This window comes from Solanum tuberosum, unplaced genomic scaffold (genome assembly GCF_000226075.1).
Source record: "Solanum tuberosum cultivar DM 1-3 516 R44 unplaced genomic scaffold, SolTub_3.0 scf00666, whole genome shotgun sequence".
Taxonomy (NCBI): domain Eukaryota; kingdom Viridiplantae; phylum Streptophyta; class Magnoliopsida; order Solanales; family Solanaceae; genus Solanum; species Solanum tuberosum.
In genome coordinates this window covers 57577-80264 of record NW_006239594.1, presented here as the reverse complement: position 1 = coordinate 80264, position 22688 = coordinate 57577, and the positions used below count along the sequence as shown (strand labels likewise).

Here is a 22688-nt window from a genome sequence, read left to right as displayed (position 1 = left end):
GAATAATTGATCTCGAGATAACTTATTCCCGACCAAACTACGTCTAAATAAATGATTTTCTACTTTTTTATTTTTAACGGAAAAAGAGACTTTAGAAACAAATAATTGGGGCAGCATATAAGTATTAAATTCATCTCCTTTATTCAAACTAGCCGTTAGAAGAACCAACTCAGCTCAAGACCGCTCTTCTTCTTCCCCATTATACTTGTTCACTTTTTCTTGTTTTCCTCCTCAAGCTTCTCTCTCCATAATCCTTCAACTTCATTTCTAATCAACAAACAAAAATGTTTACAGAAGGTTTGGATGAGTCTGCAATTAACTGGATCAAGCAGGTAACAAAGTTGCCATCTTTCTTGTATACTTTTTGTTATTAGTCTCGTAAAATTGTTGAAATTCTTCAACATTTCTGAAAATTAACTATTTTTACATGTGGGTTTTGTTTAATTTTGAGTCTGAATGAATCTTGAAATTTTGGGTGCAGGGGTCTGAAGTTAAACAATCATGTAGTAATAATACAAGATCGCCGTTATCTGAAAAGCTTGATGATAGATACCCAATTCCCAGATCTCCTTTGGCTTGTTATACGCCGAATTCACATGTATTGCCACCCTTGAAATTTCATTCTGGTCTTTTGAAACCCCTTAATACAGTGGCACTTAGCGTAGACAGTAATGACGATGATTGCGATTTCGATTATGATGATGAAGAAATTGAGAGTGAGAGTCTCGCTTCAGCTTCAGAGGAACTTAATGGTCATTACTCTGAAGAAGAAGAAGAAGAAGAAGAAGCATTAAGTACAAATTCTTGTCAAATTAAAGGAGCTGGAATGAGCAATCGAAATGGATCCACGCTTAATAGAGGGGTTTTACAAGGGAATCTTCGAATTGAAGTACCGGGAAATGCTAGGAGATTTACTGAGGGAAGTGGACAGAAAGCTCAAATTTTGGGTATTCCTAGCTATCTGCGTGAAAAAGTTCAACCACATAGCGCCTATGTAAGAATTCCTGTGTGTCCTAGTATTAGCCTTATACATATTGTTTCTTGCTTTTGATTTTCAGTTACGGCATTATTTCATTGTTGTTACTGTTCTTTTTTTCTAAATGAGTGCTCTGTATTGCTTTCTAATTGAGATGTTTTCTTCACTGCCGTATTTCCTTTTTCATAACTACTACAATTTGTTGCACTTGAGCTGAGGGTTGGAAACAACCTCTCTACCTCCACGAGGTAGGGTAAGGTTTGCGTACACTTTACCCTCCCCAAACCCCACTTGTGGGTTTCACTGGTATGTTGTTGTTGTGTTGTCCTTGCCTAAATATAATCTAGTGCAACACAATGCAATTAATTCATATTGGTTGGTCGATTGATTGATTATATAGTAATGTTTCTAAATTTGAGTTTTTCTTGATGAGAAGTAGGGGCAGAGTCGGGATTTTTAGTTTATGGATTTTGAATAACAAATATATGCTTTGAGCCTAAATGATGGTAGCTACACTGTTAGCTTCACCCCTGATTATTTATTGAGAAGTTAACTATTTGTAAATACAGGCAACACCCGTTGGTAAGCTGATTGATTTAGGAACCCCGAGTGCACCGCCAATAGTGGATATTGGAGCAGATGAAGCTAACTCTGAACTAGCAAGTGGATTGAGCACTTCTGGAGGATTGGCTGGAACTGAGCATAATAGTATGAAAGCCTTTTCAGAAACACCAGAAGAGTCCTGGTATGGAAATGGATTGGGTATTTCTGAAGGATTGTCTAGAACACAGGACAGCAATAGGATAAATATTCCAAACGTTGCACAAGTTCTTTCAGAGACTGAAAGTAGAGGGTATGAAAAAGTTGAACTGACCTTCAGAAAATGAAACAATTTGCAAATGTCCTTCATTTCAGCATGAAGTTCAGGAAACCAATAACAGTTTCATTTTGGTGCAGGGGAGATAAGGCGAGTGTTAAAGAAACGAATGCACTGCCCTATTCCCAGCAAGGGAACTCGGTGGGATTTCCAAGCCGTTATGATACCAGGTTTTACTTCACTTCATTTGTTTTGCTTGCTACTCTCTTTTTTGTTTCTCTGTTTTACTATTAAAAAGCTAAACACCTCTCTTTCATGTAAGTGTGGAACTGTGTCACTCCTGTTCTGTTAGCCTGTGCCTTGATCAGCAAAAGTCCACATAAAACTGTTTTCTAAGAAGGTATTCCATAAGGAATTATTAAAGAGCCTCTAAGGGGATTGTGTTTTATCATGGACTTATATAGTTACTATTTTGACAGAACTTTAGAGATTAAGGTGACTGGATTGATGAGGAAAAGTTAAGTCTGAGCTGCAGGAATTCTTAGTGGGTTCTTGTTGAAGTAGTAGAAGAATCTACCGATAGCTTAAGCATATTCCTTATGTTGATGAAGCCAAAGACTTTTGCTTCTCTCTTCACCTTAATACTACTATAAGTAGCTATACATCTAAACATTTTCACTTTGTGTTAGTCCACTTTAGGGTGCCAAAAAGGAGGTAGACTTTTTCTGAATCTATTTTTTTTAGATTGCAATCACTAAGCATTTCTTTGAAAACAACAGTCAAAACGGATGGCAAGTTCTCCTGGCTTATGATGCCTGCATTCGTCTATGCCTAAATGCTTGGGCAAGAGGATGTGTTGAGGCACCTGAGTTTTTACGCGATGAATGCCAGATGCTTCGAAATGCTTTCTGGTATGCTAGCTTATCTTTTCTCCTATTGAATCACTTAAAAACACCCTTTTTATGGATACAACTTCATTTCCATGACTAATACCATTCCCTCCATCTTATCCAACTTCTCAGCTTGCAGAAACTGTTGTTGCAACCTCGATGCATGCAGACAACAGTAAGTATTCATAAGACCAATGGACAAACATTGCCCTTGAAAGTGAGAAAGTTAGTCGGGAAAGTTCGTGTGGAAGGTATAACTCAAAAACAATTATTTTTGCTTAAATTTTGAGGTTATTGGTTGTGCACTTCTTTGCTCTTTTGTTTTTTTGTGTGTGAGAGTGAGGTTAGTGCGTGATTTATAATTTAGAGCTAGTAATTTCTACTTATGTGAAGACATATTAGAATAATAAGTTATGGTTTCATTCAACTGTTTGCTACAATATCTTGTTTGATTTTAGGCACATTACTTCTCAGTTAAACATTGATAAGTCAACATATCTTTTGACTAAGATGTTCTGGAATGTGTTCTTTTAATGTTTCAAATGAAGGTAGAATGCAGTCTGTGTATCTGCCAGATGAAGATAATGAAATAAAAGCTGTCAAACTACAACTAGATCTCTTATTCTGTAGTGTAATGTGTATCTTCAACTTTGCCTATTGCAGTAAGAAAGTTAAGAATTGTACCAAAGAGGAAGCTTAAGAGTACAGACTCAATGCGAGGTGCAATTAGCTTGCATGCAGGAGCAGATTATGTCCGACATGTTTCGTTACTGGTGAAAAATGGAATCAATTCTCTTAAAATTCATTCATCTCTGTTGACCTGCGAAGGTTAGTACTTCATTGAAAGATTCTTTCTCTTCCATTGGATCGAGGAAACAAGTTACCTAAAATGCTTGGGTAGAAAAAACAGTCTTCTAAAAGGTTTCTGGAATTTTTAGAATACTTGATTCTTTAGAATGGTTATTCTAGAGGATGAAATAGCAAACTGATTGATTTATTCTTTTTTTCTCCTTGTAAACTATGTTGGTCTCTAGTTGTGAAAATATGATGATTGAAGAGAGCTAAAAGGGGATATCTTAGACGTTAAATCACATGGAGAAGAGTGTTTCAAAAGAATTACTACCTCTAGCAACAAATGCAGACTTGGTTAATAACAGAATTCAGTGGAAGCAAAGAATACCAACTAGTAGTCGTTATTAGCTGTAATAGAATGTGTCTTTGAGGAGGTATTTTGTATTTTTGTAGATTTTTATGTCAATTTAAGTGTGAGACTTAGAGACACTCTAGTTTTAAAGAACTCCTAATTTTTCCTAGAAGACAAAATATTAAGTATTAGAATGAAACAACCTGAATCAAGTGTAATGGTTCCCATAAATTCATACAACCGACCCCAACTAGTTCGGGGTCGAGGCCTAGTTGATTCATTACCTAATAAATCATTGATGGTCTAGGTAGGTTTTTATGTGCGTGTTAAGAGTTCACATGAGCTCCCTGATAATAAGTAGATCTTTTGGACCTATCAAAATCAATCAAAAACATGTAGAGCTTTTTGGATCCTCATACATAAGTAAGATAATTGTTTTTCCACTATGTTCTCTGCAGAATCCTTTAGATGCTTAGTTCTCCTGAAGAGTTCAACTGAAGATACTAAATTCGAACCAAATTCTGCTGTTACACTGATACCGGGAAGTGGTGATCACCATGACTTGTAAGTTGTTATTTTACTTTGTTTCTGTCCATAGTGGCTCTATTAATCCAGTTGAATAACCTTGGCTTGCTCTTGCTCTGAGTCCTGAATATCATTAGGAAGTGAAGATCAAGTTGTGTGATTATCTAATAATTGAGCACTTCTCAAGATTAGAATAAGCTTAATATGGTAGTAGGGCTAAATGAAACTTTTCTCTGATTAAAATCTGCAAGAAGAGGAAAATGGGTCACCTTTGAAATATGTGTATGATGATCTAGCTCGTTCAGATATTAATTTCTCCATACAAGATAACACATGCTTCTATATTCAGTTTTCCAGAGAACCAAGGAGATGCTCTTCTGCTTGAAGTACAAGATATGAAGAAAAGTACTTTGGGTCGAACTTCAATACCAGTTTCAGCTGTGGCTGACAATAATGTATGTCTAGTCCTCCAATATGTCATCATGTTATAGCTGATTTATTTTGTTTTCAAATTTTTATCATTACCGCCTTCTTACATCAGTTTTGTAATTGCTCCAGAATGATAAGATTCGCTGGTGGCCCATTTATCATGATGATAATGAATGTGTTGGGAAGGTTCAGCTATCAATCAATTGTACAATCACAACCGACGAGACAACACAAGTCAAGGTTTAACCATGGACACTCCACTAATTTTCATTTCAGTTCGATGGAACATGTTCTTTTTTTGTCTAAATCTGAGAATAAAGGGAGAAGGAAGGAATATGATCTTGTACAGAAGAGATAATATCAATTATTCTTCCACTCAAGCCAGAAGAGTAAAATTTAAAATTTGAATCTGCTAAAGTGTGATTTACTAAGTTTAATCAACATCTTTCTCTTAAGCTAGTGCTTATAAATTTATTTTTAGTTCACCTACTAACTTCCTAAGCAAAACTTTCAGTCAGCATCAGTGCCTGTTTCTGTTCTTGGATTTATATACATTGTTCTTGCAATTGACATTTGAGACGCTAAACTGACATTTCACTGGAGACTTAACTTTAGGCCCTTTTTAGGCTATTTACTTGAGTTGTTTACACCTTAAGCCCTCTTGCAGTTCAATAGTATCATATGCCTGGTATTGTTAAAATATAGTACTCATAAATGTGCTTATGTGTGGCGTCTTAGCTCATTTTATAGGTTTTCAAATTAGTAATTACTTTTGATAGCATTTCATTCCCATTTATAACAGAGTGGACCGATTGCGGAGACCCTTGCATATGATCTGCTACTGGAGGCTTCAATGCGTGCTCAGCAGTTTTGTGCACGAAGTTTAAGGTCTGGGGAACCTTGGAACTGGTTACTCACAGAGTTTTCTGAGTACTACGGGGTAACAGATACCTATACTAGATTGAGGTACTTAGCTTGTGATATAATTTTTATCAACCAGATATGGAATGTTATATTTTCTTTAATGTCATGGATGTCACAACTCCAACAAAAGCTGATAATCAGAGTTCAACAGGTACCTTTCATATGTGATGGATGTCGCAACTCCAACAAAAGATTGTTTGGAGCTCATTCATGAGTTGCTTGTGCCAGTTATGAAGGCAAGGAGTGACAGAAGTATGACAAGACAAGAGGTATCAAATTTTAAACTCTCAAATCTTCAAGATAGATAGATGGTGTCTTAGTTAGTACACTCCAGCAACCTTACCCTTCTCAAACCTTCAATGCATTTTCAGAAACTAAAGAGAATGCATATGGAACTTATCCCTTAACTTTCACTGTTTTAATACCAGATTATCTTTTTGAAGTGTTAATCATAGTATTAGACTTGATATTATAAAAAAATGCTAATTTCAGTAAGCTGGCCGAAATCAGGTACCTGAGCTGATGCAAACTTACGGTTTTTTCTTGTTTCAGAAAAGTTTGCTTCTGGATTGTGAAACTGAGATTGAAGGTCTCTTGGCCACTGTGTTCGAAAACTACAAGTCATTGGATGAAAGCTGTCCAACGGGCTTAGCAGACATGTCAGCTCCTATACCAGAAACTGCAGCACCATCACTTGCTCCTACCGTGCAAATTTACACTCTTCTCCATGATATACTTGCTCAAGATGCACAAATGACGCTTAGGAATTATATACAGGTTATCTTCTTTTATATGTCTTAAAATTTGGGCTTTAACACTTTAATATTCTTTTGTATTTTAAAACTTAATCTTTACCATTGATTAGATCTCACCCTACACATATTGATGCCAAACTTGACATCCATCGCAATTACTGACTTTAGAATTTGGTGTAACAACTTATTACTCTAATTACAAAATGTATTCTGATGGAAGCTAGTCGAGTCTGTTTATCTGGATAATGGTCCATGGGACAAAGACACAATGAAAGAAGAAGAAATGAATGAAACATGAACTTTCTTGCTGGGGAAAAGATACCATATTGTGTTTGCACTTGATGGTTTTAAAGTTAGGCAAACGAAGCTAAATAACAATGTAAGTTGGACATAATAAATGAATGCAAGTGTCTCTTATGCACATTCAGATAAATGAGTTGTGAGCAGCTGGTTGTCTGATTTTGATTGCACCACTTGTCTAATCACAAGTCTAACAATATTATGATTTAACAGACAGCAGCAACAAAGAGGTGCCGAAAACACATGATGGAAACTGACGACTTCTTGTCAATAAACCTTGATGGCTTTGTCATGGATTCAGTAACGATATCCACTGCTTATTCGAAGATGAAGAACCTCTGCTCCAACATATCAAATGAAATCCAGGCAGATATTAAGATACATAACCAACATATACTTCCTAGGTACGTTGGAACAAATAGGTTAAATTTGCCTACAATTACTGCTCCAAGTTCTTATATTATACTGACTGTTGCAGTTGTGCAACTTAAACTGCTATCGATTGACTTAAATGGTACGTTCCTTTTTCAGTTCAATTGATCTCTCTAGCATAACGGCTTCAGTTTACAGTACTGAATTGTGTAAGAGGCTCAAGAACTTTCTTGCTGCATGGCCTCCATCAAGTCCTTCTCCACACGTAAATGAACTTTTGATTGCAGCAGCTGATTTTGAGAGAAACCTAGACTCATGGAACATCAGGTGATCTTGAGTTAAAGTAAATTTGTAAAAAAATACTATTTTTAGGCTTGCTTAGACAAGTTCTTCTCACATTGTTCTTTCCTTTCATGCTTCAGCTTAGTGCAAGGTGGTGTAGATTCAAGGGGCCTTTTTCATAGTTATATAATGGTATGGATAGAAGATATGCAGCTTCACTTACTTGAGCTTTGCAAGGCAGAAAAGGTACATACCACTTCTCTTAATACTCACTTAAATACTCCCGTCTCTATTGTGCATCATAGGCTAAAGATTTTCTGGAGATGCAATTGGTTTCATGAGGCAGCATATTTCTCACTCTATCACCTCTTTCAGGTGTTATGGTCTGGAGTTGTTACAAACTATTCGACTTCTCCTTTTGCTGAAGAAATGTTCGAAAAAACCAAACAAATGTTAACTGAGTATGAAGTAGTGATCAACCGTTGGCCTCAGTACACCATCATTCTGGAGAATGTAAGTTCTATTTTGCTATCCAGGGAACATGTAGACCGATGCTTGATGTGTTTTATGACCCTTCTGTTTGCTGATAATGCTTTCTGTTGATGCCATATATAGGCTGTTGCTAATGTAGAAAGAGCAATTATAAAAGCCATGGAGAAACAGTACAACGAGATCTTGACCCCCCTGAAAGATAGCATTCCAAAGAAGCTTGGAATGCAAGTTCAGAAATTAGCAAGAAGGCAATCTACTACTCTTTATAGCATTCCTAATCAGGTAAGTGCTAATAATAGATGGATAGATTATAAGAATTAGTGTGTTTATGAAAGGTGAATATTAAAAGAGAGAGACGCGATCTCTTTTTGTAAATATCAAAGAATGCTTAGGCATAACTAACTTAATATGATTGGCCTTGTTTTGACAGTTGGGGACTTTCTTGAACACAATCAAGAGAATTCTTGACGTCCTACACTGTAAACTAGAAGACATTTTGAAGTCGTGGGCATCCTATCTACCAGCAAATGGAGAAAAGAAATCCAATTTCGGGGAGCAACTGAATGGAGTTACAGTATTGCTGAGGACTAAATACAAAAACTACATGCAGGCAATAATAATCAAGCTTGCTAGTAATGTAAGCAACTACTACTATCTCGTATGTAGTTTGGCTATATTTCTCAGTCAGAGCAAAAACCATGTGATAGCTAATGTACATTTTATCAAATGCATGAAAATGAGGTTTCATCTTGTTCTAACTTTTGACTGCTGCAGACACAATCGAATCGTTGCACACGTTTGCAGAGGATCTTGGAGGAAACAAAAGAAACAGATGGTGAGGCTGAGATCCGCGAAAAACTGCAAATGCTGAATTCACAACTCTCAGATTCCATAAGCAACTTGCAGGAAGTCTTTACAAGTGCAATATTTGTTGCAATCTGCCGTGGATATTGGGACAAAATGGGACAGGTTGGTTAATCTAGTGGCCATCTCAAACTTGAGCTATTCAACAACAATGATTTTTTCTCCGTTTTTTTTCCTTCCTCTTGAGTACCATCTAATGACTTTTTGTTCTTTTTTCGTGCACTACTAGATCATACTGAAATTCTTAGAAGGAAGAAAAGAGAATCGAGTATGGTATAGCGGTTCCTACCATGCTCTTGGGGTAAATACAACTGAAAATCAGTATATACAATGTATATTATACAAATGGTCCTTGAAAATGTATGCATTAACATGGTTTACTTTTTACAGGTTCTGGACGATATATTTGCTTCCCAAATGCAAAGATTGCAAGGAAACGCGTTGCAAGAGAAGGATATTGAGCCCCCTCGTTCAATTGTCGAAGCTCGAGCTATACTCTGTAGAGACACTAGCAACTGTCCAGATTCCTCCAACTACTTGTATTTTTAGGAATACAAACACTCCTTCATATGCTCTTGGTGTACTGTGATGTTTTTGTGGTTTACCATTTTTTCATGTTCATATATCTATCTATCTATATTCTTTTGTATGTAAAATTTCCAATTCTTTTTGTAAGCTGTCATCAATAATAATAAAATACTCTTTTCTCATCAAAATTCCAAAGTTATTTCAGATTGTGTCTTTGAGTTTTAGTTCTTTTTTTTATGCATGACTCCATTTATACCTAGTGAGATCTTTGCTAGCCTGTTACATATAGGTTTAATAAATGACAATTTTTCGACTATTAGGACTGTGAATATTACACTCTTTGAGATGCCGCCCTTCCTTATACCTCGCTCAATCGATTTGATTCTCGTTCTCATCCTTGGTGAACTCTCTAAGGATAGAAACACATTCAAACTTCGTTCTTTTGTATTACTTGTTGGAATAGATAATATACATATATGATCAGATGCATATGTAGGTAAGGACGGCTTAGAATTGGACACATAATGCCTAATTCAAATTGAAATGGACAACGATCCGGGAAATAAGATTTTCCTTTTCTCAAAAGAGAAGAAAATGAAATAGATCCACTTTCTGGATTATTGGGATGAAATCATAAAAAGCAATTTTTCAGGGACTGGATAAACTTTTATTTTCGGCTAACCTAGCACCAACTCTTCTACAGATTTCTTGCTAAAGTTCCGTTCTTTAAGCCGGGAAAGTTGCATCTACTTTAATTGATATACTATATTCATGAACGTGCAATTAATCCGTATATACTAAATAAACTAATTCTTCAGAAAATTGGTTAATAATCTTCAAGATGATTTTTCTTTCATCTTTTTCTTTAATAGACGGGATATTCTAACATTATAAATTAAAATTTAATTATTCAAAAATTATGTTAAAAATACTATCAATTACCGTTTTCAATATGATTTAAAAAACTATTTAAAAATACTAATTAAAGTTGACACCATTTGAATCTTTAAAAGCGAAATATATCACATAAATATTCGACAACAATATTCATACCTATAAGTTAATATACATATATCATATGCCTCATTCATTTCAATTTGTTTGTCTTGCTTTTCTTTTTAACCCGTTGTATAAATAATGTTTTTTCCTTTTTTTTTGATAATTTTTTTATTTCAATTTTCCTCGTGATATGTTTAAGACCACAAGATTAGATGACAATTTGATATATTACACATATCTTTAATTTAAGATCACAAGACTAAAAAGTTCTTACCTTCTTAAACTTTATGATCAAATAAATTAAAACATTGAAATATTAGTTATATACTTATATATATACATGCTATTTATACATGAGTTATTTATTTATTTTAGAATGGATCAAATTATTATTTGTTTTTCAAAATACAGAAGATAGATGATGGAATAGGGATAACTTACGAGTAAAATCTGCACCTAAGTTCGGCAAAAACCTTAATTAAATAGTACTAGTAAAGAAATTATCCAGAACAATAAAAGTTATGGTAGAGTAATACCTTCATAATTCGAAGTCCGGTATAGAGAGCGAATAGAAAATAAATTTAAAAAAAAAAAGAGAAGGAAAAATTATCTAAAAAAAAAAAACTGAAAAATACACATTGATGTTTACAATTTAATAGTACAATATTTTTATTCCAAATAGAGAAGTTTTGAGCTTAAATAACGAAATCATATATTTTTCTATCCTACTTAATTTCGGAGATATCTCTGATTGCTTTCATACTCAATCACTCGTAAAATCAGCTATTACGGTTAGGGCGTTAAAATTTTACATTTCTGATGTAATGATTTGAGCCTACCTTCATACTCAACCGTCCGTAAAATCTCTCATTCATCTTCCTTTATGATCTTGTGTAATGTCTTAATATTCCATTTCATCCCCTTCATACTCAATCGTCCATAAAATCTCCAGTCATCTTCTTTTATCGTCTTGTTTAACGTCTTCAAATTTCATTTTCGTCCCTCGTACATTCGAATTCTCAGTAAAGGCAAAGGATCAACTGACAATTATCATATCATTATGTTATTTAATGAATAATTAAATGTGAATTTTATTTTATATCATAAATAGTATCCATAAAAATAAATTATACTTAATGTCTAGTAAAAGTCGTTAGTTATGGTTGTGACTTAAAATTTTGGAAAGATTAACATAGTCCCAAATTCTAAGTGAATTAGGACTTTTTTAGTATTATAATGAAGAATATTTAATCAACCTAATTAAATAATTAGCACTAGAAATTGTAATAACCAAATTCTAACTTAGATAAAATGGAAAATGATTAAGAATGTTTTTAGACTAGGTAAAATTGAATAAAGAATATTTTTTCTAAATAATTTATTCTAAAACTATCTCTATTATTTTAATATCACAGTTCACATAATAATATTTCTATTTATTATGGCAAAGATTAAATCACGTTGATGAGATGTTAGACATGTCTTTCTAATATATTACTTTAGATGTGTTGTAAAAAACGTTTTTTATTAATATAAAATTTGGATAGTTTAGTTTAAAATTTTATAATCTTAATCTACTATTTAGAAAAAAGAGTTATCGGCCTTCTCTCTTTTCCCTTCACTTTGGAATTTTTTTAACTCTTTTCCCTCGTTTTCTTCTATCTTCAAGTATTGTTTGTGTAAAATAAAACCATAAAATTCACTTCTAAATTTTTTCGAGTCTTGAAATTTTGAGGCCTTAAAAAGCATGGGTTTTATTACCTCTTCCTTGAGATGTTTTTGTATATTATATACACGTATCATTAATATTATTGAGCATCATGTCACATTTATTTGTAATGTGGTTTTTTAAAGATAATAAATTTCATTTCTTACGAAGACTTATCTATATACGTTCTTTAAATAATTTCATAATATACAAATTATTCTCATTAATGATATACATAACTTAAACTACATATTACTTGAATGCTAATAATCTACAAAAGCCAAAAAAGAAGAAGTTATATATCCATAGAGATGACAATGGAGCGATACGGGATGAGTTTGAACTTATGCAGAGTAGGATAGGGTGGATTAAAATAAATTTTCTGAAAATTTAATACATGGCGAGACAAATTTCATACCGCGCGCAACTGGGGATGTTCACGAAAAACCAAAAAGTTAAATCAAATAGAAAAAAAATACCGATACTTTTTTATTTGATTTTGATTTTAAAATTTTAAAATCGATATGAATTGGTCTGACTTTAATTTTAAATAAAAAATATTCCAATCAAACCGAATATATATGTAGAAATTTTCTGTTAGTTTTAATGTGTGTGTCTTCACCTGGGCCAAAAGTGTTCACTTATTTAAAACTTAAAGGACCTAATTTGTTCAAAGTAATACATAAAGAACCAAAATTCACTTGACCCTATACACGAAGGACTCTTTTGGATTTGTCTCTCTCAGGGTTTTAGTTTTACATTCACTTCTACAAGACTACAACTACGATGGGAAGCTAAAACTCATACCGCCGACCGACGACCGCCGACCGCCACCGGTTTCTACTAATCCGATTCCCGACTCGGCGACGCATATCGCAGTATCGGAAACTGCTCACTTATTACATCATCTACAGATCTACTTACCTTTCTTTCTGAGGTCAGTTTTTTTTCAAAAAAATTCAGTCTCGTTCTTTTACTTGGTTTAACTGTGAAGGCATGATCAAATTTTAAGGTGATTTTGGTTTGAAAAACTTGTGAGTGTATTATTATTTTTGAAATAGAAAAAAAAATGCATGTTTACAGCAAACTCTCATTGTTTTGTGAGTATTGAATACTGAGCTATTTGTATTGCAAGTTGCAATAGGTTGAATATCTTTACTTTAACTTTGATGTCATGTATTTGTAGCTTTAATTAAATAAATAATGAAAAGGCATCCAACGTGTGGCTTAGTGGTTAATGAAGTGAGTTGAGAATCTCACGTTCAAATTCCAGCAGAAATGTAAGCTGTGTAAAGGGGCTGATGAAACTCTTGGGCATCTATCTTTCATTGTCCAGTAGCAGCTGATATTGGGAACAACTACTAAAATGGCAGGGATCATAAGACGTAGTTGGGACTGGCCAACGGAGCGTCTATGGATGGAATGTCATTGTGCAACAAATGGAGCTCCCTCTTATCATTTATCGAATGGCCTTCGCTTGATGTATATATCAAGTGTGGCAGGAGTGGAATCAAGTCATATTTCAAGGAAAGAAACGAACGTTGTCTACAATGTTGAGATTGATAATCCAAGATATATACTACTGTGCTTCCAAGAAGCCTAAATTAGCTAGAGTTTTGTCCAAGCTTAACTTCTATCCTTGCTAGAGCTAGATAGGTAGTAAAGGAGTAAGGGTACACACTCAGAACTGGGACTATGTCCAGTGACTGTTTGTTTTATTTACTTGAGCGTGAGTTCTCACTTAGGTAATAAAAATTCCATAGTTACCAAAAAAAAGAAATCCCGCCGAAATAAAAACACAAGGTGATTTCTTTCCATATGTTCTAGCCATTGTGGACACCTTTTGTTGGTGGGAGGTGACACGTATCCCGTGAGATTAGTTGAGGTGCGCGAAAGCCGGCCAGGACACCACAGTCATCAAAAAGAAAAAAGATTCATGTTGTTTCTCTGGCAAAAACCAGGATTTTAAATGGCACCTAACGGGAGTCTACGCCCCAAATGACAGAGTTGAAAGGGAAGAAACTTGGTGGGAAGTGGGGGCAGCTAGGTCTATTTATAGGTCCTTGGATCTTATGCGGGGATTTCAATACAGTGAGATATCCTTCTGAGAAGTTCAACTGCAGTAGAATCAGCAGGTCAATGACAGATCTTTCAGAGTTCATTGAAGACATGGAATTAATGGACGTAGACTTAGCAGGGGGAGAGTTCACATGGAGGAAAGGTGAAAAACATTCCACAGCAGCAAGACTAGACATGTTCATGATCTCTGAAGATTGGGATACAAAATTCAGGAATATCAAGCAGTCTATTCTGTAGAGAATTGTCTCGGATCATTCCCCATTGATGCTACAATGTGGAGAATGGGGGTCAACCAAATCATATTTCAAGTTCAAAAATTGATGGCTGACTCACGAAGGTTTCAATGACAGAGTAGAGGGATGGTGGGGCTCTTTTCATTTCCAGGGAAAATCAGATTTTATACTGGTAGCAAAGCTGAGGGCATTGAAAGAAAAATTGAAAGAGTGGAGCCAGACCAGTCAAGGGAATCTGAAACAACAAAAGCAACTTGTACTCAATCAATTAGCAGAAATTGAAAGGATACAGGATCAGAGAATTTTGGAGATTAGCTCTTACCACTGAGTTGGAAGAAATAGTCAAAAATGAAGAAGCAGCATGGAGACAGAGATCTAGGGCTTTCGCTTAGACAGGGGGACATGAATACCAATTTCTTCCACAAGGTAGCAAATTCACACAGAAGAGTCAACACTATTGATAAAATCAAAGTCAGGGAAGAGTTACTAACTGAACCTGCTGAAATTCAAAGAGAGATCACTGAGTACTATGAGAATCTATACTCTGAAACTGAGGATTAAAGGCCAGAATTGGAAATGAGGGAATGTCCTATGATTGATAAAGATGACAACAACCAACTGATGGCCCCTTTTGAAGCTCAGGAACTTCTAGAATGCATCAAAGCATGTGCAGGGGATAAACCCCCTGGCCCGAATGGCTTTTCAATGGCTTGTTTTAGACAGTGTTGGGATATCATCAAAACAGAATTGGTTGCAGCAGTTCAAAACTTCTATGTAGAATGAGTGTTTGAGAAGAGTATAAATGCTACTTTTGTGACTTTGATACCTATGAAGATAGGGGCAGAAGAACTTAATGACTTTTGACCAATAAGTTTAGTGGGGGAGTTTACAAGATAATTGCAAAACTTTTGGCTAAAAGACTAAGGAAGGTGATGCATAAGCTTGTGAACAAGCAACAAATGGCCTTTATCAAGAGCAGGCAGATCATGGATGCAGTGTTGATAGCCAATGAATGTGTTGATTCCAGGAAAAAGGATAAACAACCAGGGATCCTATGCAAGTCGGATATCCAGAAGGCATATGATCACCTGTATTGGAACTTTTTGATGAAGATGATGCAGAGGATGGGTTTTGGTCAAAGATGGTTAAAGTGGATCAGACATTGCATAAGCTCAGTGAAATTCTCTATTCTGATCAACGAAAACCAATGTGGGTTTTTCCCATCAAACAGGGGTTTGAGACAAGGGGACCCCCTATCTCCTTTTCTTTTTATCTTGGCTATGGAGGGGTTGAGCAACCTATTCCAGACTGCAAGAGCAAATGGTTGGATCAGAGGTTTCAAAGGGGGGAGAATACAAAAAATAATCTAGAGATCACTCATCTATAGTATGCAGATGACACTTTAGTATTTTGTGGAGCTGTAAAGGAGCACATGCTAATTTTTAGAGTCATTTTAAATATTTTTAAGGCGGTGTCAGGTTTGCACATAAACTGGAACAAGAGTTTCATTTATCCAGTAAACACAGTACCAAATATTGAGGACTTAGCTTACAAGCTTGGAGGGAAAGTAGGTGAACTACCAACAACCTACTTGGGAATGCCTTTGGGGATAAGAGCAAATCAAGTGGAATATGGAGTGGTGTAATTGAAAAGTGTTAAAGGAAGCTCGTGAACTGGAAGTGTCAATATCTATCCTCAGGTGGCAGACTAACTCTAGTTAACAGTGTCCTGGATGCCTTGCCATCATACATGATGTCAATATTTCCCTATACCAGCCAAAGTAACCAAGAGGTTAGATGCAATTAGGAGGAACTTTCTATGGAAAGGCAGTGAAGATAAGAAGAAGTATCATTTGGTCAAATGGGAGGAGTTGCTAGTTAGCAAGAGAGGGGGTGGACTCAACATCAGAGATATGAGTACGCAGAATAAAAGCTTGATGATGAAATTGTTGTGGAAATTTGCCTCACCAGAAGTATCTCTATGGAAGGAAGTAATAACAGCAAAATATGGCATGGAGGACAAGTGGATGACTGAGGGGGTGACCAGCCCTTATGATTGTAGTGTATGGAGATCAATTAGGAACTTATGGCTACTGGTCAAAGATAGAACAAAATGTAAGGTTGGTAATGGAGAAAAAGTGGCCTTCAGAAATGACATCTGGTGTGAACAGGAGACACTCAAACAAGCATCCCTGAGCTACATAGTCTAAGTCAAGCACAGGAAGCATCAGTGGTAGACTTATAGACAGGACAAGGGTGGAATTTACATCTGAGAAGAAACTTAAATGACTGGGAAATAACATCCATAGCAAGATTTCATGACACAATGGCTAGGGCTAGCAATCTATCAGAAGAGCAAGATAGACTGATATGGAAAGGGGAGAGAAAGGAAGAGTTCACTGTAAGATTTGCATATCGAGAATTGAGACCTATTGAAGAGCAGCAAGCAGGATGGCCTTGGAGGATGATTTGGAGAACAAAAATCCCATACAAGGTGAATTATTTCACATGGCTTTTGGCAAAGGAGGAAGTCTTGACACACGAAAACTTGAACAAGAGGAAACACAACCTTTGCTCTAGATGTTATTTATGCGAAGAACAGGTGGAGACAGTCAACCATCTCTTTTACACTGCAAATGGACAGATCAATTATGGCAGATGTTCATTCACAAGAGGAAGATCAAGTGGACAAAACCAGGGAGAATCACAGAAGTTCTAAAATGCTGGAATAGTGATGGAAATACTGGAAAAAAGGAGGAGAGATAGAGGATTGTCCCAGCATGCATTTGGTGGACAATTTGGAATGAAAGGAATCAAAGATGTTTTGAAGGAAAGAACAACAATATTCAGAAGATAAAGATAAACTGCCTAGGTCTTTATTATTTTTGGTGTAAGCAAGTAGTAATAGGAAATTCTGAAGATGTTTCTAATGTTATTGACTGGCTGTAACTAGAAGATCTTAGGGCTGTTGTAAGTATAATTTTTTGGAGGGAAACTACACTTTGATGTAGTATACTTGTGGATATATAGAAGTAAATGTTACCTTTCTCAAAAAAAAAAGAACAGAGTATTTTGGTTTAACAGGAACGAGCTTGGTCCTGTACGGTTGTGATGAAATTGAGTTTCTACTTTTATAATCCTTAAATAATGTTTTATTCCTAGGTACATTGGTCCAAGTCTCTAATTGGTACAATAGTTCTCTAGATGTTTGGAGGGGTTATCTTTGGTTTTCATGACCATCTAGATTACTAATTCAGTAGTGTTAAAGTTTTTTGTAGATATTTTCCTTTGTTTCATGAGGTTTGTTTCTTTTACATGAGTGTGTATCAATATGGCTGAAGCAGAACAAGGCTTGCTTCGAAGGGCAGAGAACTCACATTTCTAGAATGAAGAATAGATGTTTACAAAATTTGTACTTTGGGTGTAAAAGTGTAGCTGAATAGATAGTTTGAACCAGTATATGGATTTCTTGGATATGTCAGGAAGAAGAGTGTCGTAGGCTGCTTTCTGTTCTATTCTGTTTTTGTTTCTCTTTTTTGTACCATCTTGGTTTTTTTTTTTAAAATCCTTACCTTTTTAAAAAAGTGTATATCTATATGTATATATAAACAGACGTGTATGGGTGAGTGCATTAGACATGTGTGTTTGTTTTTTCTGTAACATGCAAGCAGATGGCAGTTTCACCATTGTTTTTTTTCTTTTTTTAAGAATACAGATTACAGAAACGGCTTCTCGGGACTGAGTTTAGTGAAGCACAGCTTCTGCATTTCCCCTTTTTCTCGTGTTTCTCTCATCCTCTATTTCTCTGGTGACTGGTAATACACTCCTGAGCTTCATGTTTTTGTTTCCTTTTGATTTTCCATGGAAGTTGAAATTTTGATATTACTTATGTTAATTTGATATAAGTCAAAAACTGTAACTGTGAATTTGTGTTTACGACTGAGATGTGAGGGTTAATCTGTATTAGAATTGTGAGATTTGTCTATGCAACTTGCTAGAAATTCTGAATCATTGTTCAGTTTGTTACATAGAAGATGAAGCACCTTTTTCTCATTCATTATTGTTCTGTCATTAAAACAAATTATTAGTCAATAACTCAATATTTAGACTTGGTCTTCATTTATAGTTGTTTTGATTTCAATTTAGTTTTCAAGTTGTCATTGGGATGATTTATTCACATTTACCGTTATTTTTAATTTTACAAGTAACATAATTTGATCTATATAAGTTTCGAGACTTGTCATTGTGTCTAATCAATACAACAAGCCTGATATGTTGTTCGAATCCATCTTTCTCTTAACATAAGGGTCAGAACCTTATATTCTGAGCGCCCTTGGTTGCTCTCTTCTTTTACTAGTACATCAGTGGCCCATTCATAGTTTAAACATAGAGTTGGGAGCCATGTTTTTTATTCAGCCCCCTCTTTCAATTTTTCTTTTTATTTTTATAAAGATTTATCTTTTAACTTACGTTTGTAATTTAATGAGCTGAGGAGGGGGTGAGGGGAATCCACTGGTTTATCAGTTATAACCAAAGACTAATCCAAAATTTGGACTGTTCGGAATAATTACAGTTTATACCTGCACTCACAAGTAATACAATTATGGTCTGTAGTTATGACACTAGAAATCTCATGTGCTATTTTATGAAATCTTTTTTTCTTGTTGTCAAAATTTCTGATAGTAGTAGGTGATGGCTCCGTCGCTATCCTAGAATTTATAGAATGTGCCTTCATATTGCCAGGTTCACTGAGATTCGATTGTACTCCACCTTCAACTGTGGACCATCTCGTTGAAGATGCCAATATTTTGCTGCAAGTGCTATCATTCTAAGTTATTCTCTGAGTCTACCTAAGCTAACACAAATGATCATGTGGTAATATTATTGTTAGCTGTAAAATACTATTAGGTAATTGGTTGTTAAATTCTTTTCTTCATTCGGCACACATATAGTAAACAGATTCACAGGTGAAACGTGCAGTCATTAAGGCGGGATAGGTTGGAGATGGGGGGAAAGTGATGTGATGCTCATACTTGTTAGGTATCACCACCCTTCTTGAGTCTAAAAGAGAATATAGAAGGTCCCGCTGAATCACAATTATTAATCCATTTCAATGGATGCTAAGCATTTCATAAAGCTGTACGGCTGTACCAAAAGAAGAGGGAGAGACAAGTTCACCCTTGTTGATTAGGTTGTTCTGGATAAGGTAGAAGTTCTTATGAAAGATGTTGAACTAATGAACTTTGTTTTGAAGTGATAGCAATAAATTCATCTCGACTCTTGATGTCTTATTGCTTTTTTGTCAGTGAGTCGGATAATATGTACAATTGTATTAGACTTCTCACTGAACCCTTGTTGATAATGGCTTGCGTAGATTTTAACTGTCACAATTCCAAATTGATGTTTTCTTTATGCTGGTAGTGTAAGAGAATTTTTATACTTTTAGTCGCCGGTAGATAACTACAGGTAATCATACATGAAGTAACTTACATGATACCACCAGTAAAGATATACTAATAGTGACTTGGTTTAATGTGTCTGTCTTGAGACTGTGATTCTTTGTGCAGAGAATCCGTGTACTGAGCTGCTTTCGGAACCAAGAAATGAACTTTGGGAGACTAAAGAATGTGGTGGCTGCTGCAGCCATTGAAGGGGTGACTGAGGCAAGGGCCAGGATATTTGGTCATGTGCTTAATCCAACCGGGCAGAGATCATCCCACAAGGTTTTACGTAAGAAGCTCATCGGTGAGAAGGTGTCACAATGGTACCCACATGATATCATGAAAGATGATCCTCTTGTGATGGCACGTCAAGAGCAAGAGCGCCTGAGCAAGCTTGAAATGCTTAAACGTCGTGGAAAGGGACCTCCTAAGAAGGGTCAAGGCAAGCAGGCTAAAAAGCGTAACAAATAGAGATGATACTTTCACCATCTTGCAAATTGGCTGTTTCTATGGGTTACTCTGCGCGATTTGATCGCCTTCTTGTTTCTGATCTCATAGGGTTTCTTTCTACAACTCAAGCATCTACTTTCAATAGTCTTTTATTTTCATGCTTGTTTCTGACTTGTAATAGAACTGATACACATTTGTTAGTATCAACTAAAATGAGTTTAGGGGTTAATTGGTTTGGAGGAACATATGGGGTTTATTAGTTCGAATGAATAAAGAGTGTATCCAAACTTTATTAACTACGAAGCATTATAATATTTTCTGGGAAACTCCATGCATGCAGAAAATGTTCACATGAAATATAAAACAATTGCATGTACACGTAACGTACATATAAAACATCAAGTTAATTTTACCTGTTATATGTAATTAATCTTAATTTCAAGATTACAAAGATTTTCTACATATATCCATGACCGAATAATATAAAAGAATTGTTTACACTAATAATATGTACTAACTTAAATTCTTTATATCTTACATAAAACTCTGATCTACATACACAAGTCAAAAGATAAGTTATATATCCAAGAATAAACTCTCTCCTCCACAAGTGAAAGAATTTAATCAACTCAGCATCCTCCGCCACCACAGCCGCCGCCACCACAACCACCTCCTCCACCCCCACCACAACCGCCACCTCCTCCCCCACCGCAAGCGGTGCCTCCACCACAACCACCTCCTCCACCTCCATAATAACCTCCGTCACCCCAACGTTTTCTTTCTCCGTTAGAGGAATCTCCACAAGCAAAAATGATCATAGAAATCATTAAAACAGACATAACAACCATTCCCACCATTATCATTAGCCCTGAACCCTCAATTGCTGAGCCACCATCTACCACACCATAGAATCGCGCCATATTTTTGTTTTTAGAATTTAATCGATTCTCTGCAAAAATATTTATCTATATATGTTGCTAAATTAATCTCATCATGATTCAAGGGAAACAATATCTTATATAGGGCTTTTGTGATGTTTGACTTGTAGACTTTTCGTAATGTTCAACTTCAACGAAGTTGCTATTTAAGTTCATAAAAATGTAGAAGACTTTGATTTGGTCAAAATTGCTCTAAGTTACTTGAGCTAGGCTTCAACGTAAACTACTAAAGTAACATATTCATGTCTTTCTTGGAATTTTCACACTAATTTTCTGGTATTATTGAAAAAATGTTCCGATGGATAATAATTAAAAATCTGCTAGACTGTTCTCTTACATCGTGGTTCAGATTTATTGTTTTATTACTCCACTATAGAAGAAATCAGAGACTTAAAATCAATAACAAATACAAAGAAATTTTATGGGTGGAGTTTGAACCGAGAGAAAAATGTATGTATATCTATTTTTACCTTATGAAGGTAAAAAAAATAATACTTTTGTTTTAATAAGTTTTCCATTTCTATACTCATCGAAAATATTGGATTCATATGATATAATTACTTAAATTATATTTTCCATCTACCACCAGTTATATAATCGATTACAACGAGCCTCAACTTTATTAAGTGCAATGTTTTATCGAGAATTTTCATAATCTAGAAATATAGTGGTAATTTTCTTTGGAGACTCCATATGCGAAGTTAATATTCGGTTGTCTATGTACATATTACTTAGATTTAGATAAGCGAGACTTACTCTAGTGGTTAAGTACCTTCATCAGTAAATTAATTGATAGTTTGAGTCGTACTGACAAATAAGTGGGAATAGTACTATCAATCTTTCTGAAGAAAGGAGCATTGTTTTTTTACTTGGACTCGAATCTACAAAAGTAAAGAAAAAACATATTCAAAACCGAGCTATTAACTCCACCTCAACAAAACGAGTTTACTCACAACCACCACCGCAGCCTGCTCCACCGCCTCCTCCACTTCCACGATAGTACCAATCGTCGTCCTTTTCGCCGTTGGAGGAGTCTCCACAAGCAAAAATGACCATAGAAATCATTAAAACAAACATAATAATCATTCCCACCATTATTGTAGACAGTGAAATTTTATTGATAAATCCATATTAAATTTTGGAGTAATCCATAAATTCATGATATATTGACCAAATCAAATTACTGGTTAATAAAGTCGGATTAATATTTAAGTCAAAATATATGACTTAAATAAAGTCCAAATCACATTTGTGTCAGTCCATTAAGTTGACAAGACGAGCCCAACTCATGTTCTTCAAGCCCAAGGACCAAAATTGCTTGGACAAAAATACCCTTAAAACCCTAGCTCAAGCCTATATAAAAAGGTCTTCATAAGACCAGAAGAAAGGAGGAAGAAAAGAAGAAGACACATAGAAATACATAGAGAATCCTTGCTCTTCAGTGGTGATCTGCAAGTCTTCCGCATGCAAAGAAGTCTTCGCTCCAAGTGTTGAGCCGCAAGTACAAAGAAGTCTTCGCTCCAAAAGTTGAGCCGCAAGTATT

At 35.3% G+C, this 22688-nt stretch overlaps 2 protein-coding genes across 3 annotated transcripts; both read left to right on the top strand.

Annotated features, from left to right (window-relative positions):
* The first annotated feature begins 168 nt into the window (after window positions 1-168).
* LOC102603713 (uncharacterized) lies at window positions 169-9502 on the top strand. Its single transcript, XM_006366703.2, has 22 exons — window positions 169-332; window positions 482-994; window positions 1546-1829; window positions 1934-2023; window positions 2573-2704; window positions 2816-2934; window positions 3347-3511; window positions 4286-4391; window positions 4702-4807; window positions 4911-5021; window positions 5584-5747; window positions 5857-5974; window positions 6258-6482; window positions 6974-7164; window positions 7292-7459; window positions 7555-7660; window positions 7790-7927; window positions 8030-8188; window positions 8337-8543; window positions 8681-8875; window positions 9000-9071; window positions 9161-9502. Exons 1-22 carry the CDS (start codon window positions 285-287, stop codon window positions 9317-9319), a joined length of 3576 nt encoding a protein of 1191 aa, XP_006366765.1. The 5' UTR covers window positions 169-284; the 3' UTR covers window positions 9320-9502.
* Window positions 9503-12727: 3225 nt separating this feature from the next.
* On the top strand, window positions 12728-20510 carry LOC102603378 (uncharacterized). 2 transcript variants are annotated; one of them, XM_006366702.2, is made up of 3 exons: window positions 12728-12942; window positions 18032-18131; window positions 19884-20510. In XM_006366702.2, exon 3 carries the CDS (start codon window positions 19920-19922, stop codon window positions 20226-20228), a length of 309 nt encoding a protein of 102 aa, XP_006366764.1. In that variant the 5' UTR covers window positions 12728-12942; window positions 18032-18131; window positions 19884-19919; the 3' UTR covers window positions 20229-20510. The 2 variants fall into 2 exon arrangements, with proteins under 2 accessions (XP_006366764.1, XP_015160551.1); XM_015305065.1 differs by having other exon boundaries at window positions 18025-18131.
* Window positions 20511-22688: the final 2178 nt, after the last annotated feature.

Excerpts from the sequence above, each read along its gene's own strand:
- LOC102603378 (XM_006366702.2), top strand. The coding sequence starts at position 19,920 with ATGAACTTTGGGAGACTAAAGAATGTGGTGGCTGCTGCAGCCATTGAA.
- LOC102603713 (XM_006366703.2), top strand. The coding sequence starts at position 285 with ATGTTTACAGAAGGTTTGGATGAGTCTGCAATTAACTGGATCAAGCAG. Across the intron at positions 7,165-7,291 it reads AACCAACATATACTTCCTAG|TTCAATTGATCTCTCTAGCA; the intron begins GTACGTTGGAAC and ends TTCCTTTTTCAG. Across the intron at positions 8,544-8,680 it reads TAATCAAGCTTGCTAGTAAT|ACACAATCGAATCGTTGCAC; the intron begins GTAAGCAACTAC and ends TGACTGCTGCAG.